A 25,534-nucleotide genomic window follows, 5' to 3' on the forward strand; every position below is an offset into this window, starting at 1 on the left:
AAGATGTGGCCCATGAATCAAAAAAATTTGGCAACCCTTGTGTATGAGATAGGGTCAAGCTAACCACGACAACAGGGTAACGTGTGCACATCTTTGCCTTATATTGTAGCCCGTCATGTAAAGAATAAGCTGGCATTATGAAAGAGCGTCTCCACCCCCATCGTTCTACCCAGACACTGAGGTCCAGCTCTGAGTGGCGTCTGGTAGTTCCGTCCTTGCGAGAAGTGAGGTTGCAGGGAACCAGGCAGAGGGCCTTCTCGGTGGTGGCGCCTGCCCTGTGGAACGCCCTCCCATCAGATGTCAAAGAAATAAACAACCATCTGATGTTTAGAAGACATCTGAAGGCAGCCCTGTTTAGGGAAGTTTTTAATGACTGATGTTTTAATGTATTTTTAATCTTTTGTTGGAAAGCCGCCCAGAGTGGCTGGGGAAACCCATGCAGATGGGCAGGGTATAAATAAATTATTATTATCATCATTATTATTATTAGGAAAACGCGATGCAAGCCCTGACTCCGTTTACTTTATAAAGAAGTAGATAACAACTCAAAAAACTCTTCCAAGGCAGCATTAACATTATTAATAACAAGTGGTTTCATGCGGGCTTCTTCATTGCTGTAGTGAAGCTGCTACGGTAGATTAATTGCCTGATCCTCGTTAAAATGTGGAATCTTCTTAAATTCATCCTGCTTTTTGAAGAAAAGCTGGGCTAGTATATGGTCTGGTGTGCGGTGGAAATAGTCATCCATATCAAGGGTTTGCAGCTACAAAAAACAACAACCACAAGAGCATTTGAATTAGGAAGGGTGAGTTTACGCTCGTTTCACAGTAACGCACACACATTTTTCATGGCAAAAATTTTAAATTAGCATCTTACGTGATATGTACAATCATGTATAATACGGATGGGCAAATTTCAGCTGGTTTCTCTCCATTTCTAATTTTTCTAGTCTTACATTCAGTTCTCTACATTTCCACAATGGTTTGCAAATAAATAAATAAATTGTAAGTTCTCGTGAAAATTCATCAGTATTTTTGTGAGAATTTCACTGAATAGTCACATCTTTGTATGCACCTTAGCTATGCGCTTTTGCAAAGCAGTGTACCTAATTGTAGTGGTTGGGAGTTACTCGTGCGTAATCCTGCTCCGTTTGAGCATCGGATTGCCTGGTTAAACCCTCCGGACTACGCAGCCCATATTAGCGTGGCTGCCCTTAGTCACTCGTAGAATCTGTCTGTGGGCGTTTCTTAAAGCGTTGCCAACATAAGAGTTGTTTGACGCCCAATCGTTTCCACCTCTCACTGCGCGGGAGTCTCCTGCGCAGGGTGGGCGTGGGCAGAGAGGTGCTTGGGCTCTCCTCGCTAACTTCCAACGAAGAGTCCTGGAGCCCCTGCACCTCCCTGTCCCGTTGCTCTCCTGGATCCCTGGTGTTACACTCATTCTCTTCCCCTTCCTCCCGGCTGAGTCTCCCTCTGGCGCTTGGACCTTCCCCTGCAGAATCAGAGACCCTCTCCTTCTCCCGTGCCTCTGATGGCAGTTCCCTGACATCCACCTACCTCTCAGGGCCCCATTCACCCCCCTCCGACCCGGGGGCTCTATTGCAGCCTCTTCTCTGGTCGGCGAGCCAAGGAAACCCCTGAAAGAGCTGTCCTCCTCATCTGTGGGTGTGAACACCTCTTCCCACCTGCTAAGGTTCCCACCCAAGGAATGACTCTCCCAATCCGATTCTTCTTCGGATTCTGAAAACCCTTCGGAACTCTCTTCCTCCTCTGTGGTGCCGAACTGTTCTTCCCAGAATCGCCCTAAGGGCTTGGGTTTATCTGGGAACCGTCGGTGGAACACTTCCACCATATGCTCGTCGTCAACTGCCTCTGCTGGCACCCACGTGTTTTCCGACCAGGGCTCTCCTTCCCACGCCACCAAGTACTGCACCTGCCGCTCTCGCCACCTTGAATCCACTATCTCTGCGGCCGAGCTCTGGTGTTCCCTCTCTTCTACCTGTGGTTGTGGCAAGACTTCTATCTCCCGCCCCTCGAATTCCCGCCCCTCTCTGTGTGGTGAGAGCAAGGACCTGTGGAACACGGGATGTATTTTCATGTTGTTGGGCAACCTGAGCTTGAACGCCACTGGGTTTATCTGTTGTATAACTTCAAACGGGCCCAGTCTTCTGGGCTGCAACTTCTTGCACCCTCCCTTAAAGGGTAACCCTTGAGTGGACAACCACACGCGATCCCCCACCCTAATGGTTTCCCCTTCCCTCCGGTGTTTATCTGCTTGCTTCTTGTAACTGGCTTTGGCCCTTTCTAGGTTCATCTTGAGCTGTTGATGTAACGCTTCCATTTCTTCCACAAACTGTTCAGCTGCAGGCACACTCCAGCTCTGTTCCTCATTGCCCGGGAATGCCCTGGGATGACACCCATAATTGGCCAAGAAGGGGCTCATACCGGTGGACACATGTTCAGCATTATTGTACGCAAATTCTGCTAGCGCTAGTTTCTCTACCCAATCATTCTGCCTTTCGCTAACGTAGCAGCGTAAATATTGCTGGAGTATACTGTTTGCCCTTTCTGCCTGCCCATTGGTTTCTGGGTGTCTCGCTGTCGAGAAGCTGACCTCGACTTGCAGCAGGCTCATGAGCTTCCTCCAGAACCGGGAAGTAAATTGTTTTCCGCGGTCTGAGAGAACCCTCAAGGGGGCGCCATGCAGCCTGAAAATGTGTTCTACAAACAACCGTGCCATTTCTTCCGCCGTCACCGCATGGGAGCAGGCGATAAAGTGGCACATTTTGGTTAGCAAGTCGACTACTACCATCACTGCTGTTTTTGCCCTCGATTTGGGCAAATCCGTCATGAAATCAATTGACACCACCTCCCAGGGTTTGTTTGGCGTGGGTAAGGGTTCCAGCAAACCTGCTGGCCTCGTGCGTTCCCCTTTGGCCCTCTGGCAGCGGTCACACCCTCTTACATATTCGCGTACATCTTCCCTCACCCGTGGCCACCAAAATTGTCGGGTCACCAGCATCATGGTTTTGTGTTGCCCAAAATGCCCCGCTGTGGGGGTGTCATGTAGTTGTTTGAGTACCCTTCTTCTTAGCGCCTCCCCCGGTACGTACATCGCCCCCCTGTAGTACAACACCCCTTCCTTCTCTTCAAACCCCTCTGGTGCTCCCCTCCCCTCCCCTCTTGGAGTTCCCTGATTTTGGTCCGGGCGAATTCATCGTCCCTAGTGAGTCCTGCCAGTTCTCTCGTGCCCACTAGAGTACCCCCACACACCCATCGGTCCTCAGGTATGACGTGTCGGGTCTCCGGCGGCCCCTCTCCTTCGAAGTACTCTGGTTTCCGCGAGAGAGCGTCTGCTCTCACGTTTTGCTCGCCGGGCACATACTGGATTTCGAAGGAAAACTTGGAAAACTCCTGCACCCAGCGAATCTGTCTCTGGTTGAGCACCCGTGCTGTCCGCCAATATTCCAAGTTCTTGTGATCTGTGCAGACCTGGATCTTATGCTGCGCCCCTATCAGCAGATGGTGCCACCGATGAAAGGTGGTGTAAATTGCTAGCAGTTCTCGGTCGTACACAGTGTAGTTTTGTTCCAACTTGCTCAGCTTCCTCGAAAAAAAGGCGCACGGTTTCCATTCTTGTTGGTTCAGTCCTGGCTGCAACAGAACCGCCCCGATGGCTCTGTCTGACGCGTCCGTCTCTACCCTCATTGGTTTCTCCAAATCCACATGTAGTAATTGTTCCTCCGACGCGAAGGATTTCTTCAATCTTTCAAAGGATTGCTGGGCTTCCTCCGTCCACACAAACTTTCTTTTGTTGGAGTTGGAACCTAACAGGTTAAGTTCTTCCCATGATGCCACACCATTCTGACGTCAATTTTGGAAGCTCGGGAGGAGCTTGGGCAAAGTTTGCCAGTCCCACTCTGTACTCTGTGGGGAAAGGATGCAGTGCTGTGATGGCTGCAAATAGTCCTGGAAATTCCTGAGAAATATCGGAATAAAAGCTGTAAATAGACAAACCTGGACTCTCTGTGTGTTTGTCTGGAAGCTGAATCAAGCCACGTGACAGTTTACACCGCTGTGCGAAACTCTGCTATGGCGTGACGGAGAGCTCGGAGCAGAGCATGCGGCAGGAGAAGTGTGCCGGGCAGTGAAGAGCTAATTGAGGGCCATAAATCAATTAGCGGGAGTCACGCCTGATAACAAACTGCCATATCTTTTACTACTGAGACAGTCCGTGATTGGGGCCGTCAAGTGTGCGAAGTTCTTGATGAACTTCCTGTAGAAATTGCCAAAACCTAGGAACCTCTGCACATCCTTTCGTGTCTTTGGGGTCTTCCACTCCAATACTGCTTGCACCTTGCTTGGGTCCATCGCTAAGCCTTTGTCAGATAACTTGTACCCCAGGAACTCCACCTCTCGGGCATGAAACTGACATTTCTCTAGCTTGACCCACAACTGGTGTTTCTGCAAACATTGTAGCACTTCCCTGACATCTCTCACATGTTGCTCCTCATTTTCCGAATAAATCAAGACATCGTCCAGGAAAGCTACACAGTTCTTGTAAAGCAGAGACCCCAACACGTGGTGCATGAACGCTTGAAAACAGGCGGAGCCTGACTGTAATCCGAAAGGCATAATGAGATATTCAAAAGCCCCCAGGGGTGTGAACATGGTGGTCTTCCATTCATCCCCCTCTCTCATCCGGATTAAGTTGTAAGCCCCCCGCAGATCTAGCTTGGTGAAAATCTTTCCCTTCCTCACTCTCGTCAGAATGTCATCAATTCTGGGCATCGGGAAAGTCACAGGTTCTGACACCAAATTTACCCCCCTAAAGTCCACGACCAGCCTCGGTTTATCAGTGTCCTTTTTGTCCACAAAAAATACTGGACTGCCCCCCACTGCCTTTGACTCTCTTATAAACCCTCTCTTGTCGATAAAGTCCCGTAACTCCTTCATCTCTCTGTCTGACATGGCATACAGCTTACCCACCGGCAGCTGCGCCCCAGGGAGCAAATTGATCTGGCAATCGAACGGCCTGTGGGGTGGCAGTCTATCTGCCTCCTTTTCACTAAAAACCTCCTTCAGATCAGCATATTGCGGTGGCACCTTCCCTTTACCCTCCACTGCAGTGCTTGCCACTCTGGCTACGCTCATCCTTGGCGTTTCCCCTCCTAGGCAGTGCTGCAGGCAGTAGTCAGACCCAAAGCTGACAGTCCTCTGATGCCACGCCACCACCGGATCATGTTGCGCTAACCAGCTCATCCCTAATATTATTGGGGGACCCGCTAATGAGGCAACGTGGAAGGCGATTGTCTCTGAGTGTCTAGACACTCTCATTCTCATCGGTGGGGTCTGGTGGGTAACTTCCCCCCCAATCAGCTCCCTCCCATCAATGGTGGTGACTTGCAGAGGTGCATCCAGAGGTAGCAGGTGAAGCTGATGCTCTAAGGCAAAGTCCCTGCTAAAGAAATTGCATGAGCTTCCTGAGTCCAGCATACCTTGAACCTTCACTGGGTGCCCATTTGGGAGTTCAAGCACCACCTCAATGGCAATTGCTGCTCTTGGAGAATCTGGTTTGGGCACATTCATTGGTTGTTGGCTCGGCTGCTGTGCCCGCTGATTGGCAGCCAAGCGCTTCCGTTTCCCTGCTCCGGGGTCTGGGGTTCCTCCTCCTCGCCCCCCACGGCCCCCACCATTCCTTGCCAGGCCTTTCTTTGTGGGCAGACTCTGGCAAAATGTCCTGGCTTTTGGCAAAGGAAACATTTCTTGGTCGTTTTTACATCCTTTCCCTCCTTTTTGCGACTCTTGCTGGCGTTTGAAACTTCCTGGGCGCACGCACCGCCTATTTCCATTGGCTCCGCCGGCGGGGAAGGCTGCCTAGGAATTCTAGGAATGCGGTAGTCATGACAACGCTGCTCTCTCCCTTCCCGCCTCTCTTGAGCCCGCGCTTCCTGTCTTACTCCAATCGCAAGGGCTGCCTTGGTCAGCTGGTCCATAGACTGTGGGCGGGGTGCGCGCGAAAGCTCATCTTTGACCGTTGGTGACAACCCCTCCTCAAATAGCATTTGTATGGGTTCCGAGTCCAGCTGCCACCCCAGACGATGAACAATCATGGCAAAACGTGACCAATAGTCTCTAACTGACCCTTCTCCCTGCTTACAGCTTAGCAGTTCCCGTTTGGTCACACTCTGTTGCACATCGCTACTGAACATAGCGTCCATCGCCTGAAAGAATTTTGATAGCATCCATGGCATCATTCTGCGTCGCCATAAGCGGTCGAATCCACTCTCTCGCCCCGTCCTGCAAGTGCCCCACAGTATAAGCAACTTTGGCTGCGTCATTTTCAAAATCATTTTTCTGCAGCTTTAAGGCATATTCTATTTCTGTTCTAAACGCCCCATACTCTTGAGGCTTTCCCCCAAACTTGTGCACCAGTCCCGGTACCTTCCTTGCTATGGGGGTGGGTTTCCCCTGAGCATCCAGCGACCGTCGTTCGTCCAGCCTCGCCGTCAGGATGGCTATGTGCTCTTCCAAATCGCGGTTTCTCTCCTCCAGCGATTGGCCTCCAGCCGCCCCTCCTGTGGCTCCTGCTCCTCCGGTCTTACTCATGATGCCCCCTTCTGCTTGTTGCGCACGAGCAACTTTCAGGGACAGACAGATTGCTGTAGTGGTTGGGAGTTACTCGTGCGTAATCCTGCTCCGTTTGAGCATCGGATTGCCTGGTTAAACCCTCCGGACTACGCAGCCCATATTAGCGTGGCTGCCCTTAGTCACTCGTAGAATCTGTCTGTGGGCGTTTCTTAAAGTGCTGCCAACATAAGAGTTGTTTGACGCCTAAGCGTCTCCGCCTCTCACTGCGCGGGAGTCTCCTGCGCAGGGTGGGCGTGGGCAGCGGGGTGCTTGGGCTCTCCTCGCTAACCTCCAACGAAGAGTCCTGGAGCCCCTGCACCTCCCTGTCCCGTTGCTCTCCTGGATCCCTGGTGTTACACTCATTCTCTTCCCCTTCTTCCCAGCTGAGTCTCCCTCTAGCGCTTGGGCCTTCTCCTGCAGAATCAGAGACCCTCTCCTTCTCCCGTGCCTCTGATGGCAGTTCCCTGACACTAATATAATGTACTTTCCCATGTTATTTATTACTAATATGCATTTTTACACCTACTTTAGTATATGCACATTACTTGGCTGGAGAACTGCATTTCAAAATTCAGAAAAATTCAAGTTTTGAAGGATGGATGTTTGGGTTTTTGGTGTATTGCTTCAGAAAGCACAAATTAGGGAGATTTGCCTTTAAATGAGAACTGAGTTAATATATGGTTGTTGTTTTTTCTCCCCAATCCTGCAAAACCTTTATAACATTGATTGTGGTTCACAATAACTCACCACGCTCACTTAACTGTGGCTTAACTGTATCTAGCCTGGCAGTTTACCTAGGAAGTCAAGCACAGATTTCCTACCTGGTTCGCAGTGCTGAATGCCAAAATGAAAAGCAACTCTTCGTCGCATGTGCTCTTGATGTAGTGTTGGGTTCCAACGGGGAAAAAGACGACATCTCCAACGCCAATGGTGAAGTCAGTGGTGAGTGATGGTGAAACGATAATGCCCACCTGGAGAGAGAATGCACCAACAAGGAAATACACCCTGACATCCATCCAACTGAATCTGTAGTTCTCAATGGACTTCATGAAAAATGTCACAAATCCAGGCGTCTGTAATGTCTCCCAGAGCCGAAGGTTCAGAAAAGGGAAAAACAGAATGATCCAGAAGATAGAGCAATTTCCCTATGAAGAAATGTGACCACATCTGGGGCTTTCTCCCTCATATACTGTTATAAAGCTGTGTAAGGGGACAGGAGGAACCAGGAGGAGCAGCACAATGGATACAGGAGAGTGACCTCCCTTGTGGAACAGGACTTGTAGACAACCTGATATGCAAGGCTGTGGAGCTCCAAGATTTCTTTCCCAACTCTGCCTTTGCAGAAAACTGGAAGGAAGCAGAGCTAGGAACAGTTTGATTCTCCTAACCCAGCAACAATCACTGGGTGCCTACCAGATATTGGATTACAACTCCCATCATCCTAGTCATGTTTTCTTCTTTGAAAATATTCATAACCTTTTTCTTTTATAGAAAAGCTTATAAACTGCTTAAGCAGAAAAAATCGTAACTGACGTACATAATAACATCACCAATAACACATGATTAAATCAGCAAAACTTAAAAAAGCAAATATACATAAAATAATCACTGATAAAACTCAGATAAAAAGCAGCAAAACTGGGGGGGAAATGCATAACTAAACTGTATGCCTGGGTAGGATTGCTGAAATAAAAATAACTATGGTATAAGAGATAGAAGACAAGGTGCAGCAAAGAGGGAGAAATAAAAAAAACACAGTGGAAATGGGATGGAAGGCTGACAAAAACAAAAGAAAAATTGATTATGTATTGGAGTGTGTCAGGGAACTGCCATCAGAGCATCAGGTGGTGGAGGGACTCAGGCAGGATGAAAGAGACTCAACTGCTGAAGCAGGGACCAGCAGGGGGAGGAGTGGGTCTCTGAGGGAATGCGAGCAGGAGGGAGGGCTCAGGGAGGCTTCCAGCGAAAACAGTGGGGAGGTATCGGAGTCTCCCATAGGGAGACCCATACCTCGCAGGAAACTGTCACGCCGTGAGTCCAGGAGACGCGTTTCCGTTAAGGAACTTCTTTGTTGGAAACGCTTCCGCAGACAGCCACTGTCGGACTCTACTAGTGACTAGAGCAGACATGTCTGAGGAGCTCCGTCACACACGGAGGTTTGTGGGGGCGCACAAACTCTGAGGGAGCACGTTTTCACGCACAAGCAGCTAATCAAACCCTCACAGCAGTCCGACAGTCTTTGTACGCTGCCTGTGCAAGAGAAGGCATCATGAGCGAACCAACCGGAACCGGAGGAGCAGGGGCTGGAGCTGGTCCAAGCTTGGAAGATAGATACCGAGCGTTGGAGGTTCAACTGGCCCTGCAGACGGCGAGGCTGGAGGAGAGAAGGGCTCAGGATGCAGACAAGAAGGGGAGAGCCACTCAATTCCCCAGAAAGGTACCAGGATTGGTGCAGAAATTTGGGGGGGACCCCAAGGACTACCATGCTTTTAGGACAGAGATGCAATATGCCCTTAATGTGCAGTTCGATGAGTTCCCTGATGAGGAATCGCGAGTTGCTTTTGTAATTGGGCATCTTGAGAAAGGGGCTAGAGACTGGGTGCGACCCCTAATGGCAACGCACAATGACATACTAAAGGACACAATGAAGTTCTTTCGTGCAATGGATATCATGTTTTCCAGCGATATTGAGGAAGGGGTGGTGCGCAGACAGCTAATGGCTTGTAAGCAGGGGAGTCGATCTGTCCGTGAATATTGGACTGAGTTTACCATGCTGATTCACAGACTGAGTTGGGATTTATCGGCGGCACCCGTTCAAATGCTATTTGAAGAAGGTCTTTCTTCGGGGGTGAAAGACGAGCTGGCACGGAGCCCCAGGGCGGAGTCTATGGATCAGCTGACCAAATCTGCGCTGACCATAGGAGCGCGGCAGGAGGCAAGAGCCTTGGAGAGGCGGGAAGGGAGAGGGGAACGTTGGAAGGAGTTCCGCATTCCAGACATTCCTGAGCCAGCTTTCCCGCCGGCAGAGCCGATGGAAATCGGAACAGCGCGCGCGCGCGCATTTTCAAAAACCAGCGAGGGAGCTAAGAAGGAGGGAAAGGGCCCCCGGAAATGCTATCTCTGCCAACAGCCAGGCCACTTTGCCCGAGTCTGCCCCCAGAGGAAGGAATGGCAAGGGATGGTGGGAGCTGTTGAGGGGGGAGAAGAAGGGGGAGCGGAGCAGGTAAAAGCCAACGCCTGGTTGCCACAATTGGGGCACTGCAGCCAGGCCAAAGAGCAGTGAAAGTGCCCGTGCCAGAAGCTCCTCGACCTGCTCTAGTGATTGAAGTGTCGCTAGAGCTGCAGAATGGGCACCCCCTAAAAATAAAGGCGCTATTGGACTCAGGCAGCTCCTGCAATTTTATGAGCAAGGAGTTTGTTGCTGAACACCAGATACAGACCATCCCTTTAAGCAACCCCCTGCAGGTGACCACGATTGATGGCAGGGAGTTGTTGGGAGGAGGAGTCCGCTTGCAGACTGTCCCAATGATAATGAGGGTGGCAAGGCACACAGAACTGATAGCGTTTAATGTGGCCACCCTGGGAGGCGCTCCCATTATTTTGGGAATGAGCTGGCTAGCTCTACATGATCCGCTGGTTGGCTGGCATCAAAGAGTGGTGTCCTTTGGTTCAGCACATTGCCTAGAACACTGCAAAGGGGAGAAGGGTTCAGTAGGGGCCCAAGCCACCCTAGCAGGGACTGAAGTAATGGGAAAGGTGAAGGTACCACCACAGTATGCAGATCTCAGCGACGTGTTCAGCGAGAAGGAAGCTGACCAACTACCACCTCATAGACCCTTTGATTGTCAGATCAATTTACTCCCTGGAGCACAGCTTCCCGTGGGCAAGTTGTATGCCATGTCAGACAGGGAAATGCAGGAGTTGCGAGGGTTCATTGACAAGAACCTGAAGAGAGGCTTCATCAGAGAGTCCAAAGCAGCAGGGGGGAGCCCAGTGTTCTTTGTGGACAAAAAAAATGCGGACAAGCCGAGACTTGTATGTGATTTTAGGCGGCTGAATGCAGTGACTGAACCGGTGGCGTTCCCTATGCCCAGAATTGATGATATTTTGACCATGGTGAGGAAGGGAAAGATTTTCACAAAGCTGGATCTAAGGGGGGCGTACAACCTGATACGCATAAGGAAAGGGGATGAATGGAAAACCACCATGTTTACCCCTTTGGGGGCGTTTGAATACCTCGTTATGCCATTTGGATTACAAGCAGGCTCCGCGTGTTTTCAATCTTTTATGAACCACGTGCTGGGCCCTTTGCTCTACAAGAATTGCGTTGCCTTTCTAGATGATGTGTTGGTGTATTCTGAGAATGAGGAGCAACATGTGAGAGACGTCAGAGAAGTGTTGAGCAGACTGCAAGCCAACAGGCTGTGGGTCAAACTGGAGAAGTGTCGGTTCCATACCAAGGAGGTGGAATTCCTGGGGTACCGCCTGTCAGACAAGGGATTGGCCATGGATCCCGGCAAGGTACAGGCAGTGCTGGAATGGAAAACACCCAAAACCAAGAAGGATGTGCAGAGGTTCCTAGGGTTTGGAAACTTTTATCGTAAGTTCATCCGCAACTTCGCCCATCTGACGGCGCCCATCACTGACTGTCTCAGCAGTAAGAAGAAGTTTGTATGGACGGCGGAGGCGGGGCGAGCGTTTGAGGAACTGAAAAGGGCCTTCGCCTCTGAAGAACAACTTCTGCATGTGGATTTACGAAAGAAGCTAAGGGTTGAAACAGACGCATCTGACAGAGCCATAGGGGCGGTGCTTCTTCTGCAGCCGGGGAAGGAGGAGTCGGAGTGGCGTCCGTGTGCCTTCTTCTCGCGGAAGCTGAACAAATCCGAGAGGAACTACACGGTGTACGACCGAGAACTGCTTGCTATTCATGAGGCGTTCCGGAGATGGAGGCATCTGCTAGTTGGTGCACAACATAAAGTGCAAGTGTGCACGGACCATAAAAATCTAGAGTACTGGAGAACGGCGCGAGTGCTCAACCAAAGGCAGTTGAGATGGGCCCAAGAGTTCTCCAAATTTAACTTTGAGATTTGTTATGTGCCAGGCCCAGAGAATGTTAGGGCGGACGCTCTCTCACGCAAGCCTGAATATTTGGAGGGGGAGGGAGCACCCGAAGAAACCCATATCATTCCAGAGGACCGCTGGGTGTGTGGGGCGACTTTGGTGGGGCAAAGGGAATTGGTAGAGGGTACGGTGCAGGATGCATACGCCCAGGGGAAACTCAGGGATCTCAGAGGGGAGGAAGACAAACCCGGTGGTTTTGAGGAGAGAAATGGGGCATTGTATTATAAGGGAGCGTTATATATACCTGAAGGGGAATTGAGGGAGAAAGTACTCAAGCAGCTGCACGATAGCCCCACAGCAGGGCACTTTGGGCAACACAAAACCATGTGGCTGGTTACCAGGGAATTTTGGTGGCCCAAGGTCAGGGAAGATGTGCGGGAGTATGTGAGAGGGTGTGAACAATGCCAAAGAGCCAAGGGGGAGAGGCAGGCGCCGGCTGGTTTATTAGAACCACTGCCCACACCTGAGAGACCGTGGGAAGCAGTGGCAATAGATTTCATGACTGATCTGCCAAGGTCTAGAGGGAAAACAGCCATCATGGTTGTAGTAGACCTGTTAACTAAAATGGCCCACTTCATAGCCTGCTCACATGCGGTTACAGCAGAAGAAACCGCCAAATTGTTTGTAGAGAATGTGTTTAGGTTGCATGGCGCCCCCTTGAGGGTGGTTTCAGACCGAGGGAAACAATTTACTTCCAGGTTCTGGAGGAAGCTCATGAGCTTACTGCATGTAGAGGTTAATTTCTCGACGGCCCGTCATCCTGAAACCAACGGGCAGGCGGAAAGAGCAAATGGGGTTCTCCAACAATATTTGAGGTGTTATGTTAATGACAGAGAGAATGATTGGGTGGAGAAGCTGGCGTTGGCAGAATTTGCCTACAACAATGCAGAGAACGTGTCCACGGGGATGAGCCCCTTTTTGGCTAATCACGGGTGCCATCCCAGAGCCTTCCCAGGGGGGGAGGGGGAGAACTGGAGCGTTCCAGCTGCAGAACAGTTCGTGGAAGAAATGGAAGCGATCCATCGCCAGCTCCAACTCAACTTAAACAGGGCTAAGGAGGAATATAAGAGGCAAGCAGACAAAAACAGAAGGCAAGGTGAAAGCATCAGGGTGGGGGACCAGGTGTGGCTGTCAACCCAAGGGTTGCCATTCAAAGGAGGTTGTAAGAAATTAAGACCCAAAAGGCTGGGTCCGTTTGAAGTCATACAGCAGGTCAATCCAGTGGCTTTCAGGCTCCGGTTACCGAACCACATGAAGCTGCACCCAGTTTTTCACAGGTCGTTGCTGTCACCGTATAGAGGAGACAGTGAGGGGAGGGTCACTAGGGGACCAGCAATGGAGGAGAAGGAACACAGCTACCATGTAGCGGAGATCCTCGATTCCAGGTGGAAGGGAGATCAAGTAGAGTATTTGGTAATGTGGGAAGGGGAACCGGAGTCGGAAAACACCTGGGTTAGGGCAGAGGATGTCAATGACGAGGTTTTAATAGAGACTTTTCATCAGAGGTTCCCACGTAAACCTCAGCCTGTAGCGAGGTTCCGAAGGGAATACTTTGCCACCACCGACGAGGAAGAGGAGTTGGAGGGGTTCCCAGATTCTGAAGAGGAGGAGGATTCAGCTGGCCAGGACGACGATCGATGGAGAGAATTGTTCGAGACGTCAGAAGATGAGGAAGATTCGTTTCGGGGTTTTAGCCCTTCACCTCCCAGGGGGGAGGAATTGGGAGGGGGTGAGGGGGGCCCTGGAGGGGAGGTGGATGTCAGGGAACTGCCATCAGAGCATCAGGTGGTGGAGGGACTCAGGCAGGATGAAAGAGACTCAACTGCTGAAGCAGGGACCAGCAGGGGGAGGAGTGGGTCTCTGAGGGAATGCGAGCAGGAGGGAGGGCTCAGGGAGGCTTCCAGCGAAAACAGTGGGGAGGTATCGGAGTCTCCCATAGGGAGACCCATACCTCGCAGGAAACTGTCACGCCGTGAGTCCAGGAGACGCGTTTCCGTTAAGGAACTTCTTTGTTGGAAACGCTTCCGCAGACAGCCACTGTCGGACTCTACTAGTGACTAGAGCAGACATGTCTGAGGAGCTCCGTCACACACGGAGGTTTGTGGGGGCGCACAAACTCTGAGGGAGCACGTTTTCACGCACAAGCAGCTAATCAAACCCTCACAGAGTGTAACTGTGAAACTTGTAAAAATTTAATAAAATATAACCGGGAGGGTGAAATAAAAGTCTTCAGCAGGAGTCAAAACAATATTGTGAGAGTTTCTGCTTCCTGCCAATAGCTAAGCACCTATTCCTTACCCAAGGAAAACTCAGAACGGTTTACATCACAGTGGTTTAAGTTAAATAGCTACCTGTCCACACCCACTGATGACGTATCCCATCTCGTTGGCATTGAAATGAAAGTGGGGCTGCCGTAGACCATTGCTATAGATCCTGAGTGTCCCCAAAGTAAGAGCATCTTCCTTCTGAGAGCAAGGAGAGCAAACAAAAGCACGTGAGCATGTGAGGTTGTGCAAAATAACAACAGGGTGTCTCAAAGCATTAAAACAGGATGTGGGAACCAGAGGCCCTGCAGACTTGTTGGACTCCAACTCCCATCATCCCTGACCACTGGCCATGTTGGCTGGGGCTGATGGGAGTTGGAGTCCAACAACGTTAGAGATCTCAGGTGGCTCAGTGCAACTGGCTGTTAACCAGAAGGCTGGTGGTTTGAGACCATGCAGAGATGGCTATGGGCAGGGTTTCTGTATTGCTCTCCAAACGGGACATTTGACTCAGATCTCCATGGTCTCATCCACTATAACAGGCAGCGCTTTTAATTTCAATACTTACTGAATGGAGAAACTCGCTGTAAATTCTTTCATTCGTACTCAAGCCTTTTCCATCTTTCACATACCGAGCAAACTGGATTATTCCCCCGGGGAAACGGAACTCAGTTGATCCTGAATGGAGGACAAACACAGCATCCTCAACAGTAAGACAAGCTTGGGAGACCTAGTTCGCGATCATCACAGAATATTTATTAGCTTAAATTGCTCGCTAAGCCATCCTTGCTGTTCTGAGACATTTGCAATCACTTAGCAGCAGACCACATGTTCTAGATATAGAAGTGCCAGACATACCAAAACTCCATAGCTTAGGAAGAAAGAGAATAGACTTTCCCAGCCTTCCTCCACCCCGTCCCAAGTTCCAAGGGTAGTGGGACTACTAAGAGAGTCCTGAGTTAGGGTTGCCATTTTTCAAAAAGTGAAAACCTGGACACATAAAAATTGACATTTTGAGCTATTTTTAAGGAAAGTCAGCAAAAACAACACTGGGTTACCATACGTCCAGATTTTCCTGGACCTTTTGCCAATTTCCACCCAGACACTGCTTCCGACTGCAATATTCAGGGTATGTTCGGATGTATGATAACCCTACCTGAGTGCCAATCTTACCACCCAAGAGGGTTTCTTTAAAAACCCAAGGCTTTAAAAAGAGAATATTTGATTCCTCCATGGGCATTTAAATAGGAATAAGCTCAGCTGCTTGGTTTCGCAGACAGCAGAGTTTCTGTATCCAGCTTTGCCCATGCTCTGGAACGAACTGTGGAACCAGAAATAGATTCCGCCCCTGATTTTGGGCAATCCTTCCCTGGCTGGGTCTCTGAGATTGTCTGGAAATATCTTCGGTAGCAAGTGGATGCCACCAGCTCCTTCCTGCATCAGAAGCCCAGGAGAACGTTCCTAAGGTGGTGGTGGGGCTGGTCCTCTATTGCCTCTGCTCCCTTTGCTGAAGCGACCCTGACCCACATTGCTAACTGTCTGGAAACAAAGGTCCCTGTTAATGCCATCTCAGCTTTCTCTGAAGTACCTTTGAGGTCAAAGAAGTACCTCCACACAAGCGGGTCTTCGGACTGCTGGTAGTTGGGATTCTTAACGAGCTCTGCTAGGTTTGGAGGAAGGTTGACGGCTTGGTCTTCTGCTTGCTTCTGGAAAGACCTGATGAAGGCCACTCCACCTTGAGGCTAGAAAACATGCAGCAAACGTTGGATTTAGCTTCTCAGCAGCAGTGACTTAAAGGAGCTCCAGCTAGAGGAGTTTGTTTTTGTCACTGAAATTCTACTCAGTACTGATCCAGAGCAGATTCCAATGTGCAGTTAGCAGAGTAACAACTTAAACACGTTGCAGGATTCTCAAAAACTAGATCAGAGGCAATTAATATTTCATCCAGCAGAGCTTTACTGCTACTGAAGGCAAATGAGCATAATGGTCACAAATCCAATACATTCAGGATTGGCACTGTCTATAAAAAATCCAGTTGCAGCAGACTTAGCTTAAACTTACAATAACCTATACTAAGCATACAAAATACCAGAAAGAAAGAAAGAAAGAAAGAAAGAAAGGAAGGAAGGAAGGAAGGAAGGAAGGAAGGAAGGTAGGAAGGTAGGAAGGAAGGAAGGAAGGAAGGAAGGAAGGAAGGAAGGAAGGAAGGAAGGGTGAGACCCAGGCTCCTTCTGGCCTCACATTCAGCATGACCTTGACAGAAAGAGATAACAGAACCAGTTTAAACCAGCTGTACTCAGCTTCTTTGAAGGAATAACCCAAACATCAGGAACCTTCTGCTTGCTTGCTTGTTTGCTTGTTTCTTTCACACAAAGAAGCTTACGGAAGCTTCTTGAATTAAGTAGAATAGGAAAGATCTCTACACATCACATCAGATCAGTACTTTCTGCACTAAGAAATGCAAACTGACAGTTTAAGCCCTAAAAGAGATGGGGAGGGGGGTAGGAACCAAATTTTCAAGAACAAATGAAATACTTTAAAGGCTTCTTAAAAAAATAAAAACTAAAATATCCTGTGCATTAGTGGTGGGCATATTCTGCTTTATTGGTCGCTCTGAGAAGCTTCCCCAAGGATGCCACATAACTGCTTTCTAGATGGGCTGAAGCACAACAAAAAGGGGACCAAAAAAGAACACCCACACCCCAGAACAATTTGTGGTAAGAAAAGTTGCAGAATTTCAGTAGGAAATGGACTTTGCTGCTTGGAAATGAAGCGGGAGGGGGGCTGCCCAAAAACCTCTGCAGGTGCAATTTGTATGGAAAGTGGACCACCCCAATAGCATTGTATGTATGAACAATCATAAATGCATAATTAAAAGGCTATCTGGAGGGGCCCATACCCCATGTCATAGCCCCAATTGGCTCTTAAAGCAGCTTACAAAGATTTTAACAATACAGCTGCATTCAAGTGTAGCATCAGGAACAGAAACAACTCAGGGCTTATCCACACATTTGCTTGCCTGACCACTTTCCCCTGGGAAAACCTGTAGTTTGGTGCTGAATAGGAATGAACAGCAATCAGTCCCCCGCCCCCACAGATTTGTTTTGATCTAGCACTAAGGGGTTTATGTTGTACAGACCTTTAGTGACCTTGCTGCTATGTCTTCAGGTGTTAAGAAAAACGTATCATCCAGATCCAGAGTTTGAAGCTCTTCATGGGTTGTGAAGAACAGCAAGAACAGACAGTCTTCTGTACCGACGTTCTTGAGCCAATGCACCGTGTTTCGAGGGAAGAAAATGACCTGGCCCGCTGTGACGTTGTACGTGGTTACGGTATTTCCACCAGCATCGACAACCCCAATCCATGCAGTGCCCTGAACAACACAGGTGGAGAGAGGACTAGTCTTTGCAAATCAAGTTAAGAAGGCAGAAATCCAATGCCATCACTACAACACTACCATGAGCCATCAGAGCAGTGCAAAGAATGAAGCACCAATGTTTTATTATGTTTTATGAGTGTTGGAAGGCACCCAGAGTGGCTGGGGCAACTATAGACTATTAAAATGTATCAATCAGTCTTCTGCATCAGAATTCTTAATCTGGGATACTGGTGATCTATTCGCCACCCTGGACTCCTCCTCCTGTCTCCTTCCCAAAGCCGAGTTAGCGCTTTCCCCAGCTTTGGGAAGGATGTGGGAAGGCTCTGGGACTTTGCCAGAGCCCTCATGCCTCCTTCACCAGATAGGTGCCTCCATACCCTGTCACTGCTGTTGGCTACATTTTATACAGCTACAACACCCCAGTCCCTGACCAGTGAGAGATTGCAGGGTTGCCGACACATAATAACAATAATTTTATTATTTATATGCCACCCCCATCTGACTGGGTTGCCCCAGCCATACCTCAGGTTTCGTTTCCTTTGAATGAAGGTCACCGGAGATGGCAATGTCTTTGTGATGTGTGATTTTATTTACATGCCTATACATTACAAGCTCACAGCACCAACAACCCAACTGATTTTGCTTTTCCCATTAGTTTTCTTGTGGGTTTCCCAAAGCCATAGCTCTGGAGTCAGCGCACAGAGAGCAAGTTAAGTCTCTGTGTTTACTCCACATACGACTCACCCTGGTCTATTCTCTCTTAAACCCACCAATGACATGACCTCCAACAGAGGAAGGAGGGAGGCCTGTCCCGCTTCTGGAAACATCCAGTAACTTCGATGGCAACTAGTCTCCTTTACTCCTTAGTCATGCAAAGAGATACTTAACAGACATGGCTTGGGCCATTAACTTAGCAAAAAGACTCCTCTTCAGAATGCAATTTTAGAGATATAAAACCATAAATTTGGAGGGCACCCAAAGATGACATAAAAACGAAACTACCATCCTAAACCTATAGCTATGTAAGGGTTCTTTCCACTAGAAAGGTGGGGTAAAAACGATTTTAAGATAACCCCAAAAAGTACCTTTAAGAGGTAGCCATGCTCATTGGCATTGAAATGCCAGTGTGGTGCACGCAGTCCTTTGCTCTTAATCCTCAAAGTTCCAAACGTCATCTTGGAGCGCTGAGCATTGATGCTTCTTCCAAACTCCATCTCTTCCTTGTTCTGGTACTCATTGGCGTTTTTCCGGAATCTTGACCACTGAATGGTACCGCCCGGGAACTCGTGCTTCTGGAAAGGGTAATACTTGGGACATCAAGCACTGCATAAAAAGTCTAATATCCAGTGAAGTTATTTGCGGCTCATCCCGCCTCCAGCTATGTACAAGAATTTGTGTGAAAGAGTGTACACTTGTTACAGGCTCAGGTACTTATGCTATGTCCCTCCACAGTCCAGGAACACATAAAGTGGCTCCTTCTTTCCTTATACAGTAAAATAATTACTAATAATAATAATAATAATAATTCATTATTTATATCCCACCCATCTGGCTGGGTTTCCCCAGTCACTCTGGGCAGCTCCCAACAGAATATTAAAAACACGATAAAACATCAAACATTAAAAACTTCCCTAAACAGGGCTGCCTTCACATGTCTTCTAAAAGTCAGATAGTTGTTTATTTCCTTGACATCTGGTGGGAGGGTGTTCCTCAGGGTGGGCGCCACTACTGAGAAGGCCCTCTGCCTGGTTCCCTGTGACCTCACCTCTCGCAGTGAGGGAACCGCCAGAAGGCCCTTGAAGCTGGACCTCAGTAGAGCAACACTAGCCAACTTTGTGTCTTCCAGCTGCTGCTGAAATTCAAGACCCCAAAGCCTCAGCCAGCATGGACATTGGTGAGGGATGATGGGAGCTGGAGGCCACTACTTCTTGGCAACCCCATGGACAAAATAATCATTAAGGTCCTTATTCATAGAATCACAGAGTTGGAAGGGACCCCCAAGAGTCATGCAGGAATCTCAACTAAAGCATCCATGACAGATGACCATCCAACCACTCCAATGAAGGAGAGTCCACAGCCTCTTATGTGAAATATATACCAGCTGGGCTTTTAGTGTTGTGGGCCCAAGCCTGTGGAGCACACGCTGAATTGAGATCATAACAGCACCCTCCTGGCTGAATGTCAGGCACATGACAAAAAAGACTTTCCCACTCCAGCAGTTATTTGAAGGCAGTGTTCAAGTTTTGCACAGCTTTTTCGTTTTTTGTTCTCTGCGTGGCTCCTGGTTCCTTGTACGCCGCTTGGAAATACTAATGATTAAGCAGTGTATAAACGTCTTAAACAAATAAAAATAAAACAGGATATGGTCAAATGATACCTTGGCTTTAGCAAGCTGGTGGAGAAACTGGAACTTGAGGTCCACCTGGGCAGATGTTACTCTTGAAGTTCCCAGGGAAGCAGCTCTACGCTTTTCTGCGCTGGCATCGTATTTTGGTTTGAAGCCGGTGTTGGCGGTATAGACCAGAGACAAAACCAGCACCCCTAAGACAGTGGTGATGGCGCAGGCCAAGAGGCAGACCAGAAAGATGTTGAGCAGGGACCAGCAGCTCTTTTTCTCCCCCGATAAACAAAGAAACAAAGAGGAATAATTAGTAGCCATTTTTATAGAACTGGCAAAAGAGAACATTGCCTCTCCAGGCCTGTGTAAGCTGATAAAACACTGTAACGTCACAATGCAGAAAGTCTGTAGCTCAATAGTAGAGCAACTGGCTTGCATGCAGAAGACCCCAGATTCAATCCCTAGCTTCTCCAGGTAGGGCCGAAATTGGATCATGAAGGTGGCATGTAGGCTTCTCCAGGGCAGCAAAAACGTTGACTATCAATTCTGAAAATTCTCAGTGTTGGGGACATAGATGACCTCCTTGGTCATTCAGTTTTGAGATGAGGCCATTCGGTGAAGCTCTAAAGACGTGACTCGCATCTTGGAGTTGTCAGAAACAATCACTTTGGCTATGAACTATTAGCTGTTACTGGTCGCTTCATAAGGTTCTCAACACATCGTGTGCCTGGCTGCTATGTATCTTCTAACTCTTGGAGCTATTTCCCACACGGTTCAGCACAATCTGAGGTTTCCCACTGAGTGTATGTACAAACAGCAGGGACTTGCCTCCAATCCTGTTTTTCTGGTGGTTGTCAGTGGGGAAGGGGTGGGGGAGTATGTTTGTGTATATGTGTAAAGAGTAGGAATTATATGTGTGTGCATGAAGGGATTATCTGTCTAGTGCAATACACAGAACATCCAACTCCCCGTCAGTTCTAAAAGCAACTATTACAGAGACTACGTATGTCGTGGTCTCTAAAGGCCCTCCTCCTCCATTTTTAAAAAAAGTCATTTCCATGCGCTGCTCTGGTTCGCCAGAAGTGGCTTAGTCATGCTGGCCACATGACCCAGAAGCCGTATGCCGGCTCCCTCGGCCAATAAAGCGAGATGAGCGCCGCAACCCCAGATTCGGCCACAACTGGACCTAATGGTCAAGGGTCCCTTTACCTTTACCTAATCCTGGGAAATGGTAGGGTTTGTGCTATGACAAAGAGTAAGGGAGCTCCTGAGCTGGGGGGGGGGACCTCCCATAATACCCCATCACCCATCATTTGCCATTTTCATCCAAGCTTAGTATCTTATCACATGCGTACACGATCAGTTTATACCTATCTTACAACAGGTTGCACTAGGGTTGCCACCTTTTTTGTAGCTAGGAACCTGTACCATTACTAGCTACCTGACTGGTAGAAATTCAGCTTTCCTCTCTCACTGCATTTCCATGCAAGTAAAAGCCTCATCAGTTGAACTTTAGGTTGTTATTTCAGCTCCGGCTATTTTCAAAGCAGAATAGCTCCAACTAGGAGAAAAAGCAATTGATAACTTCAAAAGTTACCCAGCTTGTTAATATTGTCATTGTAGCAACTGGCAGTTTTTTTGCCTTTGATTACTGCAATGCTGAAAGGTTCTGGGGTTTTTTAGAAGTTTGTGGAGAATAATTTGCTGGTTTTGATCTGCTCAGCCAGGAAAACTTCCTCTTTCAACTCTTCTTCCCTTACTTCTGCTTACAAAAAATTGTCCTAACCAAAGTTGCTTAAGCTATCCAGGAAAATGCCTGAGGAAGTTAACAAATCAATATTAGTTAATTCATAATTGTGCAGTAGTTTTGCACAGAGCACCCTGGTTACCTTGGGGAAGTCACTATTATTCAGCACAACATAACACAGACACAATTATCACTGCCATATCTAAAAACCAAGTTCAGAAGTGCTTGTCCTTTTTGTCACATTCCAGCATGAGAAAGACAGGTTCAAGGATGGGGCTATGCAGAAACGGATGAGCTCAGTTCTTGATGCCTCTCTGGGGCAAAGCAAATATAATGCGGCCCATCCTGGCCCCACACACAGACCTACAGTAACTAGAGGCATGGCAAATATTGATCCTAACAATCTCCTTAACAGAGCCTGGAAAGTTATCTCTTTCAAAAAAAAGTTCTAGTTTTTAAGGTGTTCTTGTTGTTTTATCACTTGTTGTTTTCTGCCCAAGGCTCCTTTGGGAGGAGAGTTGAGATACAAATTAATAAATAAGTCGTTCAAGTCTGTCAGGGGAAAAGAGGGATATAAATATGGAATAATAATCAGTTAATGGTGAATTGCTTAATTATTTTTTTCCAACAATCATGACATTTAAGCTTAAAGATCTGAAGACTCTAGGGCAGAGGTTTTCAACCTTTTTGAGTCCACAGCTCCCTTAACTAATTACAATATTTCTGTGGCACCTCTGTGGGCCTGTTTTGTCACCCCTTGCCTGTAGAGCTAGCAGCCTCTCACCCTTTTTGAAACACCCTCCCTTGTGGAGTGTTCCTTCTCTCCTCTCCTCTCCTCTCCTCTCCTCTCCTCTCCTCTCCCCTTTTCCTTGGGAGTCCTCCAGGCAGCTGCTGCTGCCATCCCTGGTCTGAGCTGCCGCCCTCCTCACCCCAAACTGAGGTGCCTCCCAGGGGCACCACTCAACTGTGGAGCTCATAGCCAGGGCTACTACAATAAACGGATGCGCAAGCCTTTGGGAGGCAGAGACGCGAGAGGGCATCAGAGGAGGGAAGGAAGGAAAGAGGGACAGAGGACAGTGTTGCCTGCTGCACCCCTGAGCATCATTCAAGGCACCCCAGGGTGCAACAGCACACTGGCTGAAAACCACTACTCTAAGGGTTAAAAAAATGTAAGAGAATGAACTTGAAATAATTCAAAGTTCTACCCCAAAACAAACTTCTCATTCCATTCACCCAACAATTATGGGAACTACTTGCAGGTGTAGTTCAGAGATTTTTGAACTAATTCAGTGAAGTTTGTTGAACCAAACTAGTTCATTCCGAGCATTGGTCTTTAATTTCTATCCTTTCCCCACTTTGAAATAACTAGCAGCCATTTACAAAATGGGCATGTCACTTCTTGTGGACAGATAAGACAACTGTACACAGTGTACACTGAAGAGAGCTATAAATCTCCTTGCAATTTTTTATTTATCCTGAATGATCAGTAGTGGAGAAAGAGATTACTTAAAGGATAAAAACACTACTTATTTTGCTCTCAGCAGTCGACCTGACATATCCCCCCAACATTCCTCCTTCTGCATGTACCAAATTTGTACCAGATCATATGACCGGGCTTTTCTTGTTTCTGCACCCAAAGATAGCAACCCCCCACAATGGTCTGACTTGGGATAAGACTGCTTCCTTTCTTCATATAAGATGGTCCATTCTGACAATGCTGAAAAGGCAGAGAGACAACATGGATTCTGTTTCTTCTGCCTGCCTCAGAGGCTACAACACAGTGAGAACCCCAAACCATCCAGAAGTTGTTGGACGCCAACTACCATCGGGAGAGCCAGCCTGAAACAAAGAACAAGATGGCACTCCCCCATTCCATGAACAGAAGCCAGCTGGATTGGCACATCAGCCCCAGACAGCATGGTCAAAAACCAGAGATGATGAGTTTGCATCCAGTATTATCCTGAGGGCCACAGGTTCTCCACCCATGGCTGCCAACATCAACCTTTTGGTGGGTGGTACAAACTTCCAAGTGCTGCCTACAGATTAGACTGCACATAGAAAAAAATCTACCATTGGATTACTCTTGCTGGGCCTGATGAGCTCATTTTAAAAAACAAAAATCTCCTACTCTGTGTTTTTAACTCAGATGTTGCTGGTTTTTTTTAAAAAAAGCAAACATTTTTTATTAGCAGATTTTTTAAAAACGCAGTTCAAGTCCTAGGCAACCTGCTAATACTTACCTGTTTATAGCTAGAGGTGCTGGATGAAGTATGGAAGCACATTCTCAAGATTTTCTACACAATTTCTATACGTTTTGTAACAAGTTTCCAGATCTGAGCATATAGCTTCAGATCAGATCTCTCGTTATTTCACAACAGCAACTTACTGGGTGTTCTTGTTTTTTCCTCTCCATTTTGACTGAGGGACTTGGAGGTGTTTCTTCATGCAGTTCAAATCCTGAGTTATCCATTTCAAGTGAGCGAAGTAGAATTTTGCATGCACCAAAAGTGAAATCCGAAGTTACCTTGGATTTGTGGCCTGAACTTCAGTAGCAGAAGAAAGCATCTGTTTTCCTTAGGATATACACACCGTAATGGACAACTTGAGGAACAGGTTGCAATTCAGGATATCCCCTTTCTTAAACCAAGCTTTCTTTACCAGGAAGGCTGTCACCATGACTAATGTACTTCTTATTTCAGTCATAACACTATTCAGTTCCTCAGCATCATATGAACCAAGCCATGTAATATGCCAGTGAGAAAGTCTATGGTCCTGATAAATCAGGAGCCTAATTTGTGCTGTCAACTAAACAGTGTGTGTGTGTGTGTGTGTGTGTGTGTGTACACACACACACACACACACACACACAAGAGTTGAGAGCAAGCCTGATTAATTTGTGTGATTTCAGGTGCTATTTTATTTATTCATCTAATAAAATATATACCTCAGGTTACAGACGCTTCAGGTTACAGACTCAGGATGAGAACAGAAATCGTGTGGCAGCAGCAGAGGTCCCATTAGCTAAAGTGGTACCTCAGGTTAAGAACAGCTTCAGGTTAAGAACGGACATCCAGAATGAATTACGCTCTTAACCCGCGGTACCATCGTAAACTCAAAGCGGTTTACAAAAAGATGAGAACAATGAAATATTGGGAGGAGAAAATAGGATACTTTAAAATTTAAGATACGAAAGCAGATTAAAATTCACATCACCATTTCTAAGCTTCTGGCTTATTTAATTTGAATGTGTGTGTCTATATAACAAATAAAAACATGTCCAAAATTAGGAACTGGTTTGTTTCAGTTACACAGTTTCAAAGCCATTTCTTCCTTCTGGTTTACATTGTAGCTAATGCAACTTAACTGACGCTCATGAATCCTCATTTTATGTTGATGGGGCAAAGGGTGTTTCCCACGATTACCACAGGAGGGGGTCCATGCTACTGGTCTGGTCCGTTTTGGTCACATTGAAGGAAACACCCCTGGGGATGTCCACACATTGATGTTGAAACCCACACTAACAAAACCAGCATGTGACCAGCTGCAGGAATGTGGGCTGAGCACAAGATCCTGATTCCTGAACACATGGGCATGCTTGCTGAAATCAAGCTTATCTTGATTCTGGCGTCAGCCTAACTGGACGTGTAGCTTTTGTGAAATTGTATGCTCTATCAAACCAATGAAGATTTGGTAATTTGTTAACCAAACTGAACTGAGTAACCATCTTTTAGCCAAGCAATCAACTGAAAATTATTTCACTTGATTGACAGCCCTAATTTAAAGTGAGATGGATGGGAAAGTACATGTACAGGATGGGGGGAACCCTGCAGAAAAATGTCCCGAGACACTAAAAAAGGTAAAGGTAGAGGATCCCTGACAGTTAAGTCCAGTCGCAGACGACTCTGGGGTTGCAGCGCTCATCTTGCTTTACAGGCCGAGGCTGCGGCGTTTGTCCGCAGTTTTTCCAGATCATGCGGCCAGCGTGACTAAGCAGCTTCTGGCGCAACGGAACACCGAAACCAGAGCAGCGCACGGAAATGCTGCTTACCTTCCCGC

At 47.8% G+C, this 25,534-nt stretch overlaps 1 protein-coding gene across 2 annotated transcripts; it reads right to left on the reverse strand.

Moving 5' to 3' along the window:
* Positions 1-500: 500 nt before the first annotated feature.
* LOC308597246 (uncharacterized protein) lies at positions 501-24,084 on the reverse strand. 2 transcript variants are annotated; one of them, XM_081213036.1, is made up of 8 exons: positions 23,865-24,084; positions 18,479-18,685; positions 17,154-17,387; positions 15,603-15,756; positions 14,583-14,692; positions 14,102-14,215; positions 7,451-7,600; positions 501-763 (listed from the first exon to the last, which is right to left on the reverse strand). In XM_081213036.1, the coding sequence occupies exons 1-8, from the start codon at positions 23,946-23,948 to the stop codon at positions 629-631; spliced, it is 1,188 nt and encodes a 395-aa protein (XP_081069162.1). In that variant the 5' UTR covers positions 23,949-24,084; the 3' UTR covers positions 501-628. The 2 variants fall into 2 exon arrangements, with proteins under 2 accessions (XP_081069162.1, XP_081069161.1); XM_081213035.1 differs by lacking the exon at positions 23,865-24,084 and adding an exon at positions 19,771-20,075.
* Positions 24,085-25,534: the final 1,450 nt, after the last annotated feature.

This window comes from Podarcis bocagei (genome assembly GCF_964188305.1).
Source record: "Podarcis bocagei genome assembly, chromosome: 11".
NCBI lineage: Eukaryota > Metazoa > Chordata > Lepidosauria > Squamata > Lacertidae > Podarcis > Podarcis bocagei.